Source organism: Otolemur garnettii, unplaced genomic scaffold (assembly GCF_000181295.1).
Source record: "Otolemur garnettii isolate 467f Iridium unplaced genomic scaffold, OtoGar3 scaffold00045, whole genome shotgun sequence".
NCBI classification, from domain to species: domain Eukaryota; kingdom Metazoa; phylum Chordata; class Mammalia; order Primates; family Galagidae; genus Otolemur; species Otolemur garnettii.
Window position 1 is genome coordinate 4,000,082 of NW_003852440.1, and position 19,399 is coordinate 4,019,480.

The 19,399-nt window shown below is 42.8% G+C and overlaps 1 protein-coding gene across 1 annotated transcript in view; it reads right to left on the minus strand.

The window, feature by feature from the left end:
- The window catches only part of SUSD4 (sushi domain containing 4), a 143,473-nt gene that overhangs the window by 49,495 nt on the left and 74,579 nt on the right, over nt 1-19,399 (minus strand). Inside the window, exon 3 of the mRNA XM_003790967.1 lies at nt 17,746-17,958. Coding sequence (XP_003791015.1) covers nt 17,746-17,958 — 213 coding nt within the window. The remainder of the gene's footprint in view (nt 1-17,745; nt 17,959-19,399) is intronic.

Here is a 19,399-nt window from a genome sequence, read left to right on the forward strand (position 1 = left end):
CCAATTCCCCAAATTCTACTGAATCCCTAATACGTCTGGTAGTATTAACAGGGATCCTGACCTTTTAGTTGCTTTGAGCTTCAAACTGTCAGTTCTGAGGCACCGGGAACCCTGATGCAGGTGGCAGGGACAGAAAGGAGCCTGTGAGTGGCTCTCGTGGCTTGGGAATTTGGTGGCTTGAAAAGGGCACATCCCTAGAACAAGGAAGGGTGGGGCTAGGTTTACTGGGGAATCTGACCTAACAGACTCCAGAAGAAGATGATGGGAAAGACCTGGGCAGCCAGGGACTTCCCTGTTAGAGGAGGGGAGGGGAAGGCCGGTGGCTGCTCATTGCCTGCATGGGGCGTCAGAAGTCAAATGTTGCTGCCTTGCTCTTGGCCCTTGTCACTGCCACTAACTTGGGAACAGGGACTGTGCCGTTACTCACTTCCTCTGACATTCCTTCTGTGCTGCCAGACCTGTGAACACACCTGGCAAAGGGGAAGTGATGAGGGGAGCCCCCCCCACCCTCTGCCTGAGGACTCACCAGGGCACAGCCCTTGGGAGCCTGGCTAATGCATCCAGCATAGACCCAGGGCTCAGCCCTCCCCAGGGGACACTTATCACCGGCCTTCCCTTTACCCGCAGATCTCAACAGAGAGAGTCTTGGCTGAAGAAGTGTGTTCTGGTTTTGATTTTATCTCTTCTATTTGTAAAGAGATTCTGGCTGTGAAATGGGGTTTTCTATCTGTGTGTGTTTAGCCAATAGTTTTCTTGCTAGAAGTAGGAATTCTCTTCAAGTTAATCCTGATCCCAGAATCACTGGAATCACAAGATAAATGGCCACTCCCTGCATCATCTTGCTGCCTTCTTCTTAATGGAAAACGTATATTATATTTTTCCAGTGACACTATATAGAAATTACAGCAAATGAAAACACATTTATCAAGACATCCATCTGTAAAATCTTGGCTGTGAATAGGTCTGGTGGCAGTAATTTATATGTCTAAACAACTGGTTTCATGACTGACTTAAAACTTATTCAAGAACTAACCAATATACTCAGAGAGTAGAGCCAAAGGACAGAAACGTGCATTTGGATATTATGGTTGTGTGGACATGGGCAGGCCGGTTACATAAATAGAACCACGCAAGCCTGCTTTCCAAGGGTGATTTCTCAGCATAATGGTCTCTAATAGAGAATGCTTTGAATTTCAAGTTAGAAATCCAAGTGTCCACAGGAGTTTCCATTATAAGAGTACATGACACAGGGTTCGAAGCAAATTCACAGCCTCCAGAATCCCAGTAATTATGTGCCCTGCTCAAAGAGTCAGCATGGGGAGTGACACAGGGCCGATTTACTATGCGAGAGGAGCCACATGTCAACTGGAGAGTAAGAAATTAGAGTTCAAATCCCACCATGGTGGAGAGGCCAGGAGAGGCTGTGCCCAGCGAGTAACGACAAAACTATCATAGACTAGTGCTAACAAAAAGCTGAACCTCGACCGAAGAAATATCCCTCAGAGCCTCTCTGACACTTCATCCACAGTGCCTGGCACCTTATCGTCCCCAGTGGGGAGGCAGAAAGAAGAGGGCATCTGGAAAAAGCATGTGCCCCAGTGAGTTCTTTACTGTAGCAAATAACCATTCACTGTGCGTGTTTCTATGGAAAGAATCTTTAGCATCTGAAAATACAGGTGTACTTTTTATTCATCCTAAAGTTTCAAATAGGAATACAATTTTCTATAGCATAAATTCATCCAGTCACCAGAACTTTTAAAAGCTACTTCAAATATATCGTTACCAAGGTCTATTAAAATTATTTATCAATATTTGATTCTGTCGTGTAGAATTCAGTTAACAATCAGAACTTAAATGCATGAGGCATAAACAGACACTTTCAGGATGTAACTTGAGGGATATCAAAGGCTTCTAGACTGGAAATCATTTTTTCCTCACCGGCCCACTGCTGTCATCCTCATGCCCTGCTTCTAGTAACAGTAGGGATTCAATATAGCCAATAAATAAAAGAAGGGGTGAAGGATCCTGAGGCAATATTACCTATTTATGCCTAAGTACAAATTAAATTATTAGAGTAGTTAGCAGAGAGCAGAGTCCTAAGGGATGGAGCAGAATAGTAAGAGCAAAAGAAATTTTTCAAGAATATGTACCATACTTTGGATTTGATTTTCTTTAAAAGTTAGTTATATATGAAAATAAATCTTATTCCTTAAACACACCAAGTTTTGACGTTGATATTCCCCCCAAACTGTTCCCAGAGACATGAACACATGTGAAGCACTCAGAGACTCACAATCCATACAACATTAATATATTAAAGGCACTAAAGCTCTTATCATAAAGAATTCTACTTGTCACCTATATGGTTTATCTTATAAGGGTACAAGTGAATCTTTCTAAAAGCAGAGTATGAATGTCTTAACTTAATGACTAAGAGAATGACATGAAGGTTATGTTAACCAGTTTAATGAGAGTATTTCAAAATGTATATGAAAACAGCACACTGTACCCCATGATTGCATTAATGTACATAGTTATGCTATAAGAAATTAAAAAAAAAATAAGAATTCTACGGGTGGCACCTGTGGCTCAAAAGGGTGGGGTGCCGGTCCCATATGCTGGAGGTGGCAGGTTCAAACCCAGCCCCAAAAAAAAAAAAAAAAGAAAAGAAAAAAAGAATTCTACTTGTTTTATTCAAACTGGCCCTTGTAAAGCTTATTTATTCATCAAGCTGTTAATTCATCTATTCAGTGACTTACTGAGCACTTACTCTAGGCTCAGTACATTGTGGGTGTTGTGGATAGAGAGAAAGTCAAGAAGTCAAGAATCTTACAGACTTGCATGGAGACTGCTAACAGACGAATTAGCTGGTGCTGGAAAATAGTAGGCAATGCTCACTGCTGTGACGAACACAGAACATGGTGGTGCAATAAGGACTGACTTGGGGACTCATGAAATTTGGGTAGACCAGAAAGGGGCCTCTGAGGAGATGACATTTCTTAGGCTGAGACCAGAAGGACCTGGGAGAAGAACGCTTCAGGCAGTAGAAACAGCTAGTGCAAAGGTCAGGGAAGAGCTTAGTGTCTTAAAAACACCAAAGAAGATATGTGTATTTGGAATACAGTGACCAAGATGAAAAGGCCAGATCAGGTAGGGCCTTGCAGGTGAGGGCAGGAAATTGGGGTTTGATGTGAGTGGAAAGGGGAACTACTGGAGTTTGTTTGGCATGATCTGATTTATATCCTCGTATGGATAGTGAAGGACTGCCCCTGGCCAAGGACAGGTTTGTCATTTGCCCTCAGCTCCCAGGAGGTAACCGCTTGCCTCTGGAATGTCCTGCCTGAGATGAGTGCCTTGGTTTGCCTGGAGGCTCTGGACTATGCCAGATAGCCTATGCCAACGGCATGACTTCGGCTGGAGCCCTTGGGCCATGCAGTATCAGCTCAGCTTCTGGAGGGACAGGACACTAAGGTCAGACACTGTTAACCACGCCTACATGACTGAGCTCCAGTAAAATCTCTAGACTCAGAAACGTGGTGAGTTTTCCTGGTTGTCAGGACTTTGTGTGTATTGTCATGTCGTATGCTGCTGCTGGGAAAAAGAGGCACTGTCCAGACAGATCTGCAGGACAGGATGCCTGGAAGCTCAAGTCTGGTGACTTCTGGACCCTGCCCTGTGCACCTCTTCCTTTGGCTGAGTTTAATCTATGTCCTTTCACTGTAATGAAAATTAACCCTAAGTATAATAGCCTCTCTGAGTCTGTGAGTCCTTCTAGTGATTTATGGAGTCTGGGGTGGCCTCAGGGACTCCTGGACTTTGTACCATAGAATGCTTTTTTCACTTAATATATATAAACAATTCTCAGAAGTATGTTCCATACCAGTGCTGTTCTACTCTTCTGATTTTGTGAAGAACTGTCATTCCAATACAACTCAGAGAGCCCTGTCCCATCCATCACAGTTTACTCAAGGTTAGGCTGAATAGAACCAACTGAGGTAAATGATGTCCTCAACATAAACAACCGACTGGCCCGGCGCAATGGCTCATGCCGGTTATCTTAGCACTCTGAGAGGCCAAGGCAGGTGGATCACCTGAGCTCAGGAGTTTAAGACCAGCCTGAGCAAGAGCAAGAGTTTGTCTCTACTAAAAAATAAGAGTTAGCCAGGCAGTGTGGTGGGTGCCTATAATTCCACCTCCTCAGGAGGCTGAGGCAAGAAGATTGTTCAAGCCCAAGAGTTTGAGCTTGCTGTGAGCTATGACACCACGGTACTCTACACAGGGTGACAACATGAGACTCTATCTCAAAAGAACCTCCCCCCCACCAATAAACAATCAACATAAGGCAGAGAAAAAGAGGGCTAAGAGTTAGTGCCCCTGAGAAAGGAGATGACCGAGGAAGGAGGGTGCATCATAGAAAAACAGGCACCACCACATGCGGGAGTTTGGCTTTGGGGATAGGCCTAGTCCAAGCTGCTTCTTTCTTATTTAAAGGGTATTGAAACCTGAAGAGGCATTGGAGCAGGACACTCAAGACCACGTGGCCCTCAGCTGAATGTTAATTAGGCCTTGGCTTAAAGCCGCTGGTGAAAGTAACTACAATAAGCACGCTTCTTGTACTTAAGTGTCTTTCCCTGACCTATCGACTGGAATATTTTATTTACTTGTGGTTGACAAAAGCAATTAGTATCATTGTTTTGTTCTTTAAAGCATTTATTTTTAGATTTCAAACTTGGGCAGTAACTCTTTGTGGGTCCTTGGCTGTCCACTTGGAAGGACAAGGACTGCTACACATTTGTCTAAGCGTATGGAGCACTCACAAAAACTGGCCAGATCGGGGCCACGAAGAGAGTCCTAATGAATTTTGAAAGACTGAAATTATAAAGCATGTGTCCTGGCCACAATGAAATTAAATAAATAGTTAGAAAATCTTAATATATTTGACGATATATTAAGAGTAGAGTATAAATGTCTAAACACAACAATTAAATACATGAGATGAAGGCTGTGTTAACCAGTTTGATGTAAACATTCCAAATTGTATATAAAATCAGCCCATTGTACCCCATAAATGCAGTAATGTACACAGTTATGATCTAATAAAAAAAATAGTTAGAAAATCTCCATATGCTTGGGAACTGAGTAAAGCTTTTCTGAGTAAGTCATGGGTCAAAAGAAGAATAACAATAAAAACAGAAAATATTTTGAACTGAATAACAATGAAAATACTATATTTTGAAATGCATGTTATGCAGATGTATGTTATTTATGCAGATTTTTTATCTAAAAATCAAGATCTTGCAGTTAGGTTAAGTTTACTAACCACACTGTTTAAATTTTTTGGATCCTTATTATTTAGTTTTCATGTTTGTTCTATAAATTACTGAGAGACGAGTACTTAAAGCTCTCACTGTGTGGATTTGTTTTTAAAGTTGTATTAATTTTTGCTTTTTGTATTTTGAGGCGTATTATTAAATGTGCACAAATTTACAATTATTATTAAGCATCTAAATCAAGAATTCTTCTAGAAAATTAGGGAAAGGACCCTAAGAATTAAACCCAAAAAAAATACAAGAAAACAAATAGTAAAGACAAGAGTGAGCATTAATGAAATAGAAAAGAAAGATAGATGAGAGAGAATGAAAAACCCAAAAGTTGGTTCTTTGACACAGATAACATTGATAAATCACCGGTGAAACTGATCAGGAAGAAAGGGACACAGCACATATAACCAGGTAAGAATGAAAAAGGGACACCATTACAAATCCTATTTTAAAAAGTAAGAGTAATTTAAAAGAAATTATACCAAAAGGTAGAAAATATAGATGGAGTCAACTTCCTAAAGCAAACAAAAAACCAAACTGTACAAATTACCAAAACTTATACAAGTGGAAGCAGAAAATAATTATACTCCTACAAAATATTAAATACATTGACTTTAAAACAGAAAGCCTTCCCACAAAAACAACATCAGGCCCCGGGGCCTTCCCCCATGAATTCCGCTGAATATTTAAGGAAGAAATAGCACCAGCCTCATACAACCCCCTTCAGAGTTTTCAGAACTCCCTCAGCGCTTTACTCTGAAGGACTATACCAAATTGTTTTATGAGTACAGCAAACCTTGATTGTAAAGCCTGGCAAGAACATTATAAGGAATTTTTTTTAAAGGCCAAAATCTATCCTACCAACATAGCTGTAAAACTTAAATATAAGATATTTGCAAACATAATCCATAAATAAAAAGACAATACATCATAAGTAAGCTGGGTTTATTTTAAGAATACTGGGTTGGTTTAACACTTGGCAATCAACAACTGTGGCTATGGTAAGAGAATAAATGCAAAAATTATTTGAATAGATATGAAAAACCACTTAATAAAACTCAACATATATTCACGATGTTAAAAAAAAAGATTCTTAACAAACTAGGAATTCAGAAAATACTCTTAAAAATCTATAGCAAAAATATTGAAAGCATTCCATTTCAGATTGGGGCTCCCTCTTTCCACGTGTACTCAGCCTTCTATTGGAGTTCCTAACTAGAACAGAAATGTAACAGAAGGAAATACAAGTTATATAGATCAGATAGATATAAAAATTTTATTACTCACACATGGCATGACTGTATATATGTGGTAAAACCCAAAAGAATTTAATCAGTAAAATGAATGAGTTTAGTATGTATGAATTTCTACATCTCAGTTAAAAAACAAGAATTTGAAATCAATATTTATCATCAATGACATCAAAATATTTGAGTTCCTAGGCATAAATCTAACAAGAGATATGTAAGAACCCCATAAGAAAACTGTGAAACATTAGTGAGAAAAATTGTATAAGATGTAACAGGGGGAATATTCCCTGTTTCTTGATTTAAAAACTCAATATTATAAAGATACTATTTTTCCCAAAATTTAATTATAAATTCAATACAATCATATTCAAACTTTAATCTTGTTTTGACAATTGATGTGCCAATTCTAAAATTTACGTGGAAATTCATAAGGCCAAAAAAAGCCAAGACAGTCTTAAAGAAAACTTGCTCCACCAGAATTCAAGACTAATTATAAAGCTACAATAATTAAAATAGTATTGTAATCATGCAAAGACAGACAAACAGACCTATGGACCAGCATGGAGTCCTGAAACAGATCCACTCTGTGGAACAGTGGGGAAAGCAGTCCTTCTAATAATTGGCACTGGATTATATCATACGCACAAGTCAAGTCCAGGTGGATTACAGGTCTAAATGTGAAAGTCACAATAGTGACAATTATGCTGGGACAGTGGCTGGTATCTGTAAATCCAGCTGCTCAGGAGGCTGAGGAGGGAGGATCACTTGACCCCAGGAATCCAGGAGCTCAGGAGCTACCATCAGGCCACTGCACTCCAGCCTGGGTGACAGAACTAGACTGTCTGCAAAAACAGTGGAAAATAGTGATGTTATGAAAATATTATATTATCTTTGGGACATCAGAGTAGGAAAACATTTCTTACAGAAGACAAAGCATTTGATTACATTAAAATTAAGATCTTCTGTTCACCAAAAGACGCTGATGCTCAGAGTGAAAACGTAAACCACAGGACAGAACATGTTTGCAGAATCTGCCACCACCAAAGGATTTGTGTCCCATACATATAAAAACTCCTAAAAATCAATAGGGAAAAGACACCTAATAGATAAGTAGGCGAGTGAATTAAACAGGCACTTCACAAGAGAGAATAACAAGCTGGCAAAAAAACCACACAGAAACGTGCTCAGCCTCATTATTCACCAGGGCCATGTACATTAAAACCAGGAGATAGCACTACATACCTACCAGATGCCTAAAATATTGGCAATACGCAGTGTTGGCAAGAAGTACGTTCTGCTGATGAGAGTGTAAACTGGTGCAGCAACTTTGGGAAATTAGCAGACCTATGAATAAGGAATATATGCAGAAGAAAACTTACTCCGCCAGAATTCAGGAAACTTCCTGCAACTGTTAGCAATCTTTCCCAGATCAACTGGAGCCTCAGAGAGTGCTTTACAGAACATTGGAGAATGAATGACTAAACTTATTGGGGTGGCAATGAAGTTCTCAACATCATAAGACCTTAATTATTTGCCTATACCTCAGCAACTCCACTTTCAGGGGCACAGCCAATAGAAATGTGGGTGCATGTATACACATATAATACATATGTACACCAAAAGATTGCTCAAACTATCTGGATGGATAGTGCTGGAATGGGGAAAAAACCCCGCAAATTTCCATTAACTCATTATTAGTTCAGAATGTTCCAAGTACGCTATATTCACATAAAGGAGCACTATGCTGCAGTGAAAATGATCAAACTACAGCTATCCCAGCAATAATATGCATGGATTTCACAAACATAAACTGAAAGATGTCAGACATTAAAATCATCCTTATTCTATCATTCCATGAACATAAGACTCAAAATAAGGTAAAAGCAAATTAAACTTGAAAGAGTATCATGATCTGGAATACACACCCTGGGCTAAGTGATGACCACAGGAAAGATCACTGGGACTCCAGAAAGAGGTCACCTCTGAGAGTGACCCAGAGAAGGGGGCGGCGTCCTATTTCTTCACCTGGACATTGGTGTTGCTTTGTGATTGTTCACCGGACAGGTAGGTTTTTGTACTTTTCTATGTGTTTTATTTTACGAAATGTTTAAAGGTTAAAACAACGGCAACAAAATTCAGAAAGAACAAGAACATTTCCTACAACTGTTAGCAATCTTTCCCAAATCAACTGCAGCCTCAGAGAGTGCTTCACAGAACTTTGGAGAATGAACGACTAAACTTATCGGGGTGGCACTGAAGTTCTCAACCTCGTAAGACTTTCATTATTTGCCAGAAAAGCATCAGAAGGCAACGTGCCCTCTTGCTGTGGACCGTGCAGGGTGCTGGAGAAGCTCAGTTTGGTTCCGAGTTTTGCCCTAGAAGTTCTGCACTACCTGAAGTCTTGCTTTTCTCTTGATAAACACCATCTTAATTATTTCATTTTTAAAGAAACTTGGAAGTCTCTTTCCACCTTCTGAAAATAGCCCTCATGGAAACAACAAGGAAAAAAAGCACTAAGTGACCAGAGATGAACTTACAAGAAAAAATAACAGAAGGCATTTCACACACCCTCCTCATGGGCTAGTGACTTACAGATCTACTCCACAGACAGACGCTGCGCTTATGGAGCCCCCCGGTAAGGGTCTCAGTGAGTCTTCTGAGGCCCACCAGCATGAGACTCTCCTGGAAGTGCTTGCTAAATTTAGATTCCCTGCGCATAAAAACCTCTTACTGTAGGGCCTGGAAATGTGTTTTTTTTTTCCGTTTAATTGAGACAGAGTCTTGCTCTGTTGCTGTGGTATTATCACTGCAACCTCAAACTGCTGGGCTCAAACAAACCTCATACTTAGTCTTTCCAAATAGTTGGGACTACAGGCATGTGCCACCACATCTTGCTAATTTTTCTACTTCTTTGCAGAGATCGGGGTCTCCCTCTTACTCTGGTTGGTCTTGAACACCTAACCTCAAGCAATCCTTGCACCTTAGCTTCCCAAAGTGCTAGAATCACAGGCATGAGCCACTGCAACCAGCCTGGAAATGTGCACTTTTAATGTGCCCCTCACTGCCCCCACCCCACCCCCAAGCTACCATGAAGTCAAATGCAGAGAGCCTCTGCCCGATGGGACACGAGGCCTGTCTAGGGGACAGCATAGACTAAACACAGCCATCCGAATGCAAAGCCTGGCTCAGAATTTAACAAGCCCCCGCCCTCCCTTGGCAGCTGTGTCAGACAAATATATTAAAGAATAGAATCTAATTTGAGCAGGCCTGGGCGGCTCCTCCTGCTGAGGCCTCACACGCTTGCAGACCCAGCGTGGGGTTCTGAGGAGATCTGAATCAGAAATAGGACTCACAAGATGATGCCTGGAGAGCCATGGTCAGTGCCAAACTGCTCAAGACTGGCATTAAAGAAGATGAACTTCACCTGCGATGGGTTTGGAAGGGCCCCCGTGGAGGTAGCTGCATTTTTCATAAGCAGCCAACTTAATTCTGGGCAGTTTCAGTTGTGAGCTTGTGAAAAACTGCTTTCAGGGGCGTCTTCACAGTCAGCTGGGTGTTCAAGTTTGCTTGAACTGGTCGCCAATCTGGTGACCTTTACACAGGTTCTGACAAGGTGCGTTACTGTTATTGTTGCTCTCCATTGCCTGAAAATTCTGTGACTTAAAGCACCTCCCTACCTCTGTGGCCCTGTAAAGAAAGGGTGAGGTCTCAGCACTCAGGTGACATGTAAGGCCAAGGAGGCTGCTGGTTCAAGAGTAACAGCTGCTACAATTCAGTTGTCCCCTCCACCCTCCCAGGGGCTTGGCTGTGCAGGCTTGCAAACCCTGGTCTGTGGCAGCCCAAGCTGTCATCTTGCAAAGATAATAACTGATCATTTCTGTCACTTTTCTTTGCTGGATCTGCCCCAGTCTGACCTGATCTTGTTTCCTCTAGATTTCTTTTTTCCTTTCAAGCCATGATCATATTTACGGTAAGGAAATCTTTTTAAAAACAAAAACTAACCTCACTCTTGAAGCCACAAGGGAATATAGGAAAGCAGTGACTTTTGTTTAACAGCAGCATAAATAAGAAATGACAGCGTTCCCGGGGATGGTAGACACCCCTCTGCTCTTTCCCTTCTTAGAAGATGGAAAATGAGGAAAGAATATTTTAGGGAAAAACATGCAAATACTTGTCCTTATGGGCATAGGCTGTTGTTTCTGATAATCCATATCTAAGACAACAAAAAAGAAATTTTAGATGGTAGAGAAGAAAAGAATCCTAAATAAAACATTTTTAAAGCATCCATCTGTTTTTCTGAAGCCTCTGGAGCTGGGAGACAACTCACCTTAATATATGAGTTAAGTGTAAAAACGGAGTGACTTCCCTGCTTTTGAAAAATGTCTGCACCCCACAGTTTCAGTGTGAATAAAGGAGTTATCTGCCAACTTTACTGCCAGCTTGAGTCAAGTTGAATCTTTTAATTAAAAATTTATAATGTAATAATAATACTTAAACTCACATTGCAACTTTTCCCCAGGAAGCTTGAAGAACCCGCTTAACATCAAATTATTCATCTTTTATAGCAATCTTGGTCAGGTGCATGGGAGCCAAAATATTTTAGCAATCATGAACAAACGATTTTTTTTTCCTTTCTGCACTCTGCAAGGAACTGGAACAAAGGAGAATTGAGCAGGGAGACACAGCAAGCAGGACCCATGGCAGAAACCACTCTACTCCTGTGTTCTTTGCCCACATTTACGCACAACCAGGTAATAAAGGACATTGGGACAAAAAGTGCAGGAGGAAGGGATCCCTGGTGGCACTGAAATCACCTTGGGTGCTTTTAGAAATACTATGGCCTCCCACTGCCTAGAACAACTAAAATCGTCTCTTGGATTGGGTCTTGCCTGCTTTTGTTGGTAAGAGTTCCCAGGTGGTTCTGAGCTGCAGCCTGGGTTGCTCTCCACCACTATATAGAAAGAGCACTGGACCAGGAGCCAGGACACTGGGGCAATTCCCAGCTTACTTGCTGTGTGACTTGTGTAAGCCACTTAAACTCTTACGGGCCTCAGCTTCTTCATCTGTACAAAGGATGACATTGGTATTCTCCGATTCTACGAATTAATGCTCTCTAAGGATCTCCACTGAACCAACAGAGAGAATCGTGTTGTCTTCTCTCTCACAAGGTAACATCAGACCGTATCCCTAAATAAGTGGGTCTCAAACTTTTTACAAGTAAGAATCAGCTGAGAGATTTTCTTCAATGCAAATTCCTTGGGCCTACACTAACATTTTAATGCATGAGGTTTGAATGTATATTTTTAACAAGTTGTAATGCAGGTGGGCTTTAGTACACACGTTAAAAACTAGGGCTCTGCATCCCTGGGTTCCTACCAAGTTTATTCCTAGGAAGATGACTACGGAACAGGTGTGGGCCCAGGGCCCTCATGATGTGTGTCACGTGCCTGGGAAAAATCATCTTTGGCAGATGAGGTGAGCATGTTGGAAAGCACAGACTTGGATTTGCACTCTGTCACTACCTATAAGAGCATGGGAAATTCAGCCTCTCTGAGCCTCCATTTTTTTATTTGTAAAATAAGGAGACAGAACCTACTTTGTAGGATGCTCTCATAATCACAGAAGGTAATCTTTACAAAGCACAGGCATCTGATCCATATGAGAGACAGCTCCTTAAAACACTGCAGTCTTGTTGGGAAAAGGCCAACAGAGGGGACACAGGGGCAGGCACCGGGCAGGAAGACCAGGGAGGCTCTGCCTGATGTTTAGGGACGTTCCTCTTTCTCATTCAGCGTCTGCCTCTCTGAATCCCTGTCTGTCGTTGTCAGCAACCCCAAAGTACATGGAACTTAATTCACAGTGCCCTGTAGAGAACTCAGACTCAACTGTATGGACAATATTAATTGTGGCCAAGGCAAATTTAAAATATGTAGTAAGTCAATCAGAAGTACAAAAGGAAAGAAGCCCATGTGCTTTCTCTGTGCGTGAAGGATTAAAAACAGCTGAAGGCAATGGTGCTTGGAACCCAAGTATCAGTGAGAGCAGTAAAAGAAAAAGGCAGGGGCAATCAGCTACTCCTGACGGAGGTCAATGTGAAGTCTCACGGGCAGAGGCCCACCTTACCCACACCACCTATCTAACGTCTGTGGGAGCAGCAGGTGCCCCCTGACCCATGGCCAACCACTAAAGAAGCAGGCAAGGACAACAGGCTACTGCTGGGCTCCCTTTCCTACCTGGTGGAGGAGCACAGCCTGCTCGGACATGCAGGGGAGAAGCCGCAACGTCCAGGGAGCACCTGGGGCTGGCTGCTACCTGCAGAATGGCTACCGCATGTGCTTGTGCCTGCACCTCCCTCCTAGAGCAGGGACCTCTCTGTGGACAACACTGAAGGGCTGAATGAGGTTGTTCTGGGGCTGGGAGGCCAGTCCCACGGGAACAAACCACGTTTCGTCCTGCTCCGTGGCCACAAATTCCACCTTGGAGACTTGCTCTTCAGATAGCACAGCAGGTTGTCCCCAGGTTTCAAGGCAGAGCCCATGGCTGTACGGGAGGGTGTCTGTCCTCGTGGTGAGGAGTGAAGGTGGGCGTGACTTAGGGACTCAGCGCTTCAGAGGGTACAGTAAATGTGTGGTTTTAAACAATCCTTCTGCCTCCTACTCGTCCCCTCTGCTCCTCCCTGGCTTAAAGGAAGTGACTGGCCAGCTGCGGAAGATGAATTTCCTGAGAGAGTCTTCTGTTCAGTTCATTCTAAAACGAGCACCGCTCTGGGGAGGCCCACGTAAGCTCTCCTAGCTGCATTCTGTGAGGATTTAGAAGAGCCCCACGGCAGTTTTAAGGCGTTCTGGGAATCTGCTCTCACCGACACAAGCTGGCTGCTAGACCTGTGAGACTCCGGCTCTGTGAAAATGCTTCATTTGCCTAATATGGACTTATCTGAAATTGGCTTGAAACTGAATGACCAATGCAACCAGTGTGTTGGCAGCCCATTCAAGGTAGATGGTCAGGAAAAGGGGAAAGGGTCTCTCTGCACCTCACAAGAGCTCTGTGAAGAAGTCCTCACGCAGGAAAACCTCATTTTATAAAAATTTAAGACTGCAGCAGCTCTAGTTTCTCCAAAAGGATATACCCCATAGAAGGAAACTCACAGAAGCAGAGATTTATTTTTCTACCTAGGGAGAAAGTTGTGCCCAAAGTGCTCAAGGGACACCCTAAATCCACCCAGAAGCTGAAGCTCCTGCTAGGGCAGCGGTTCTCAACCTGTGTAACAATGAAATGTGGCTTTTAAAGATGTAAACACCCTTTTGAGGAAGGAATTTGGGAGCTGGGCAACCCAAGACTAGCCCAAGACTCATGCTGCCCAAGAACTACATGCAATTTACTATTTAGATCTCTGTTTAAAGACCAAAAACAAAAACTTCAATCTAGCTAGTTACAGCTAATTTCATAAGGGTGAGATGTATTCTGTAGCCCAGCTACACCAGAAGGTGGTTAAGTAAGGAAATATTTTCATTAATATTGACAATCAACAGGTTTTAGCAGGACGTAGGCTGGTTCTTCTCCCCTCTGTCTCCATAATATAAATGGATCCCGAATTGATTTTATTTTAGGCTCTTTGTAATACTTACTTTTCAAATATCCTAATTCTTCCTGTCATGCAAACCAAAGTCTGAACACCGCAGTGCCAACTCCTGACCCCGGCAAGGATTTCAGGGAGGGAGAAGCATCTTGCCTTGTCTTCACAGGACACGGGTTGAATAAGCATGCGTAAAGTGAATTCAAGTAAAGTCAATCTAATTTCACCTCTACCTTTTCTTATGAGATGTAGGAAAGGGGTTTTTTTACTCAGGGAAGGTGTCCCCAAGTCTACCTCGTTGAGTGGTTTCAAAAAGGAAGTGGCCCAGACAGTGGCTCGCACTCTGGCCTGTCATCATTGTACGTAGTATTTCCTAGGTCAGCTGCCCTGCACCCCGTGTCGATTTCCTAGGTCAGCAGCCTGCACCCCGTGTGGTATTTCCTCCGTGGGCAGCCCTGTGCCCACATGGGGCATATTTGCAGTCCTTTGCCACTTCCAGGATCTCCTCTCTACTGTATTTGTCACCTCCCCTGTTCCATGGGCCATAGACATCTTCACCTATGCTTAGGGACACACCCACTCCAGTTTTGTAGAAACCTGGAGAAGCATAGATATATCTCCCAGGTCAGAGACTTGGGGTGCCATAAAATGAATTCGTTCCATATAGCACTGGTTCTGTGAGTCCAAACTTCTACACATTGATTCCACCTGGAAAAAGCAACTTAGATCGAAATGAGGGCTGTGTGAGAAGGGAGGGTGGCTGTCCATGTGGCAGAATGAGGTAGGAATAAAAGAGAGGGATCTATAAGCACCAAGAGATTGTTACTCAAGACCACCCATTCTCTAGAGGGCAAACTGTCATAAAGCTTTTTAATGCAGATGAACCTTTTTTTCTAAAATCTGTGTCTCAGACAGGACTGGCCAGCAGTGTGAAAGACTGGATGGTGACAAGAAGGTCCTTACTTCTTTGACACTCAGTTTGTCTATTGGCCAAAAAAGAACTAAATCAGAATGGGGCTTGGATTATAAAATTTCTTCAAAACCAAACCTGGATGATGCCATTTGTCGGACCAAAGTGCTCTTGTGTAACTGACTGGAATGGGACTTCAGTAGAGGAAAAAGAAATGCTGGGTCAGGAATAGTTACAGCTCTGCGGCTTACCCATCAGTTGTGTGACCTTGACAAAGCAGGTGAGGCTCTCTGAGCCTCAGTTTCCCAGTCAGGAAATGAGAACAGTAAGGCTCATCTAATAGGGTGATTGTGCAACAAATAAGACAGGCAATCTGAACGCACTTTCAAACTTTAATGACCTATGAAAATGTGATAATTTATTATTGCTATTACTATCATTACTACTATAAAACTTCATTAGCCTTCTAAGAATTACCTGGCAAGGGAAACAAGTGAATTCAGCAGCCCTTACTATTTGCCCAGGGAGCAAGGGCCATTTTCAAAGCAGAAAAAAGAAAGTCTAGCTTCTTCACTGCTATGTGGCATCCACAGCATACACCTAGGTCCCCCCTCCACCCTCCTATTATAAATCACTTAGAATAAGAAAGCCTAGGATGTGAACTATTATGATTTTCTCCACCACCAGGGCAACAAAAGCAAGCTTTTTATACATCTTTCAAAGACCAACAAAATTACCACTAGTTAGAAAAATAAATACACTATTATACTTAGAGAGTTAATAATACCTGTTTTTATAACTTTCCAAATGATAATTAGAGCACATCAGGACCAGATGCAGAGACCCAGGCCTGCCTTTGGAAACACACAGTCTTGTTTTAGGGTGCATAATTAAACGCACTGACTCCCACTGCCACCCTACAGATACAGCCCCTCTCTGCACTTTTGGGGCTAAGTGTTAAGAACTAAGCCTGCACATCTGTATAATAGAAGCCTCCTACTCCAAGGTGATTTCTCAGTCCTTTTCTTGGAATTACCACATAGTATGTAGTCATGTACAGAGTTCGGAAAAAGCTTGTCTTAAAAATGATGAACTTGGCTCAGTGCCTGTAGTACACACAGTGATGCCAGCCACATACACTGAAGCTGGCGGGTTCAAACCCAGCCCGGGCCTGCCAAACAACAATGACAACTGCAACAAAAAATAGCCGGGCATTGTTGCGGGCACCTGTAGTCCCAGCTACTTGGGAGGCTGAGGCAAGTGAATCACTTAAGCCCAAGAGTTTGAAGTTGCTGTGAGCTGTGATATCACAGCGCTCTACTGAGGGTGACATAGTAAGACTGTCTCAAAAAAAAAAAAGGTGATAAACTTTTTTTTCCCCTAGGACAATAAAATAACAGAGGCGTTCACCTCTGGGCTGTTCAGGAAGGCTGTTTTGGTTTTCTCTGTTCTCTGATGTTCCTGAGCATGACTGGTTTTTAAGTACTGGGTAACATAAGCCGTAGACTTTGGCAGAGAAACCTATGAATTTTTGAACCCAATGAACTTTAAATAGAATCTTAGGGAAACCATAGCTTGTGTGGGCTGTATGCAAAAGAAAAAAAATGAATTTATTTTTAAAAACCTTAAGTCATTATTATACTAAGTTTGGCTTTTTTAAAAAATCCCCCAAATAAGAGCAAAGATATCAAATACTTTAAGGGCAAGACACCATCTTACCCATTTTTTACAATTCCCATCAGGAAGAACATCAGGAAGAACATAGATCCTCAAAAATTCTTGTTGGATTAAATTTGTTAAAAGTTTCGTGAAGAAAATATATATTAAATCAGAATAACAGTTTCTATAACATTATTATAAAAACTCCATCCCAGAATTAAATCAATAGGTATTAAGAAAAACTGAAACTAATTTCTCATGAACGCAAAGATATGTAAGTACTATGCCTAACAGAAATTTGCGGCTAGATTTAATTTTTGATTCATGTCTAGTCCAACTTCAGCTGATCCTCTGAGATATACCATCAACAATTTGACTTTCCAACTAGTTAAGCTCAATGCATTTTTTAAAACTCTAAATGTATCTACATAGAGTAAAAGAAAAAAAAGTATATAAAGCTGTTCCAGCCAACAGATGTAGGGTAATTGCTGGAAGTTAACGAATATCTTGTCATTACCAATACATCTAGGGATAATTGCTGGAAATAAATGTCTACCTTGTCAATCTGTCACTGCTCGTCACAGTTCTTTCTTAAATGAATCACAGCTAACACAGAACTGATAAGTAGTATTTGATTTAATCCTCTGAGTAATATACATCTTCGGTGTCCCCAGATCAGTTCTCACACAATATATTTACTGTCCTTTTTATTGAATCACCTGGAAATGAATGCTGAGTTGGCAGTCTAATAATAAATAGCCCTAATGTTATCTGAGTCACTCTCCTACATTGACAAAAACGGTGATAAATTGGATTGTAATTGAGATAGAAAAGAAAGACTATTACTTCTAATACAGAGATTAATTGATCCCCCACCCCAGCCCTCATTACACACTCCCACTTTCCGGCCAGCATGCAGCTTAACTCTGAAACAAAGAGAACCATCCAGGGTATTGAGCTCTCCATCACATGGCCCTGCGCCCCGCCAGCTGAGCCACCTGAGTGGCTTCCGTGGAGAGGTAAGCACTGTACCTTCTTGCACACAGATGGGCTTATCACCGGGGATCCAGCCCAGCGTTCCATTAAGATGCTTCATGCATAGTCTCTTTGTAGAGCCCTTCAGCTTGAATCCGTCTTGGCAATGAAATCGGGTTACAGAGCTTTCAAAGAAAACCCCTCCACTGGGGGTCCGGAAGCCATTCTCAGGGACGCCAGGATCAGCACACACCTGAAGGTCATCGAACCCTGCATTGATAGAGAGAGGAAAAGGTGCCTCTGAATATATTCTTCCAATGCCAAAGGTTTTCCTACATAAATAGCAGGCACTGTCATACGCCTCGGAGAACTCCGGCTATACCAGCAACACAGCCAGGAACGGGAACAGGCAGTGCACACTTCGTTCTGCTCTTTGCTTAGAAAAGCTCCCCAGAGAGTTCAGTTCAATGGTCAAGTCATCTTTCAAGGAAGGTTTAGCAGCAGGGAGAAGAGGAAGTGTAAACGAACAGAAGGAACAGAGACCGACCAGAGCGGCAACAGAAGCACAAAATGCTGAAGAGGGTCCAGGAGGAAGAGGTGGTCAGCACAGGCTCCAGGAAACGCTGGCACCTTAAAGGATGGGTAAAGTTTCCAGACAGACCTCTGTGTGGGGGGACGCACGAGTGGTTTCCTAACAGAGGCACGGCACAAGCAACGGCTGGGAACTGGGCACCTACCTGGTGTGTTTAGGAGAAGCAAGTGGGCATGACACTTGTAACCAAGGGTGTGTGGAAGACATCACTGGGATTATCCCCTTTGCCCACCCCTGTGGCCCCAGGCCCTGTACGCCAGGGGAACACTCACTCCTCAAGCCTAGCTCCAGTCTCTGCCCCTCCTAACCTCACTCTCCCCCCACTTCCCTGGCCTCATCCCCACTTTGTAACACAGCTGTAACATGAACACAGCTCTATATTGAGTCATCTGCAGAACGGCACCTCTCGTCCCGGGCTGTGAGCCCTTCAAGGACAGGTCCTGTAGCTTTTTTGTCTTGGCGTCCCCAGAGTTCTGCATGGAAAGTGCTCCACCATATTTGCTCAGTGACAAATGAGAGTACGGGACTGACTGAGGGAGAGACAGCCCAGAGCTCAGGCAAGAGCCCAGGCAAGGGTATGGGTAAGAGGTGGTGGACTTGAGAGGGCACAAGAGTAGTGGACAGCATGGAGGATGCCCGCGTCTCACACACTTTGGTTCCAGACCCCCCCTTTGTCAATTTGGGGTTGAATGTTGGAGTGAGGGAGAGATCTATGAGTTTGGGGACCCAGAGAGCAGAGATAAAGGCAGATCTTTCAAACAAACACAGATGGCATGGCCTGGTGAGGGAGGGCCGGGGATAAGGGAGAGTCTGCTACAGACACAACCCTTCCAGTGTGCCCTCAAAGGGAGAGATGCAAACTCCTGCACTGGAATGCCTGAGCCTACGAAAGCATGCTATTTCATTTTCTTATAAACAAAATCAATCGACAAATTGACAAATCCTTACCGCACAGGCACCAATAATAAATATGCATAACTGTATCCAGATGCGGGTTGGTGTGCCCATCCACCCACCCCCAGCACAGCCTGCTGGTGCCAGACGAAGCTGGACACCATCGAGATGCGGCAGAGGAGACTCAACCCAGACATAGGAGGCAGTAAGCAGCACTCAGGGCCT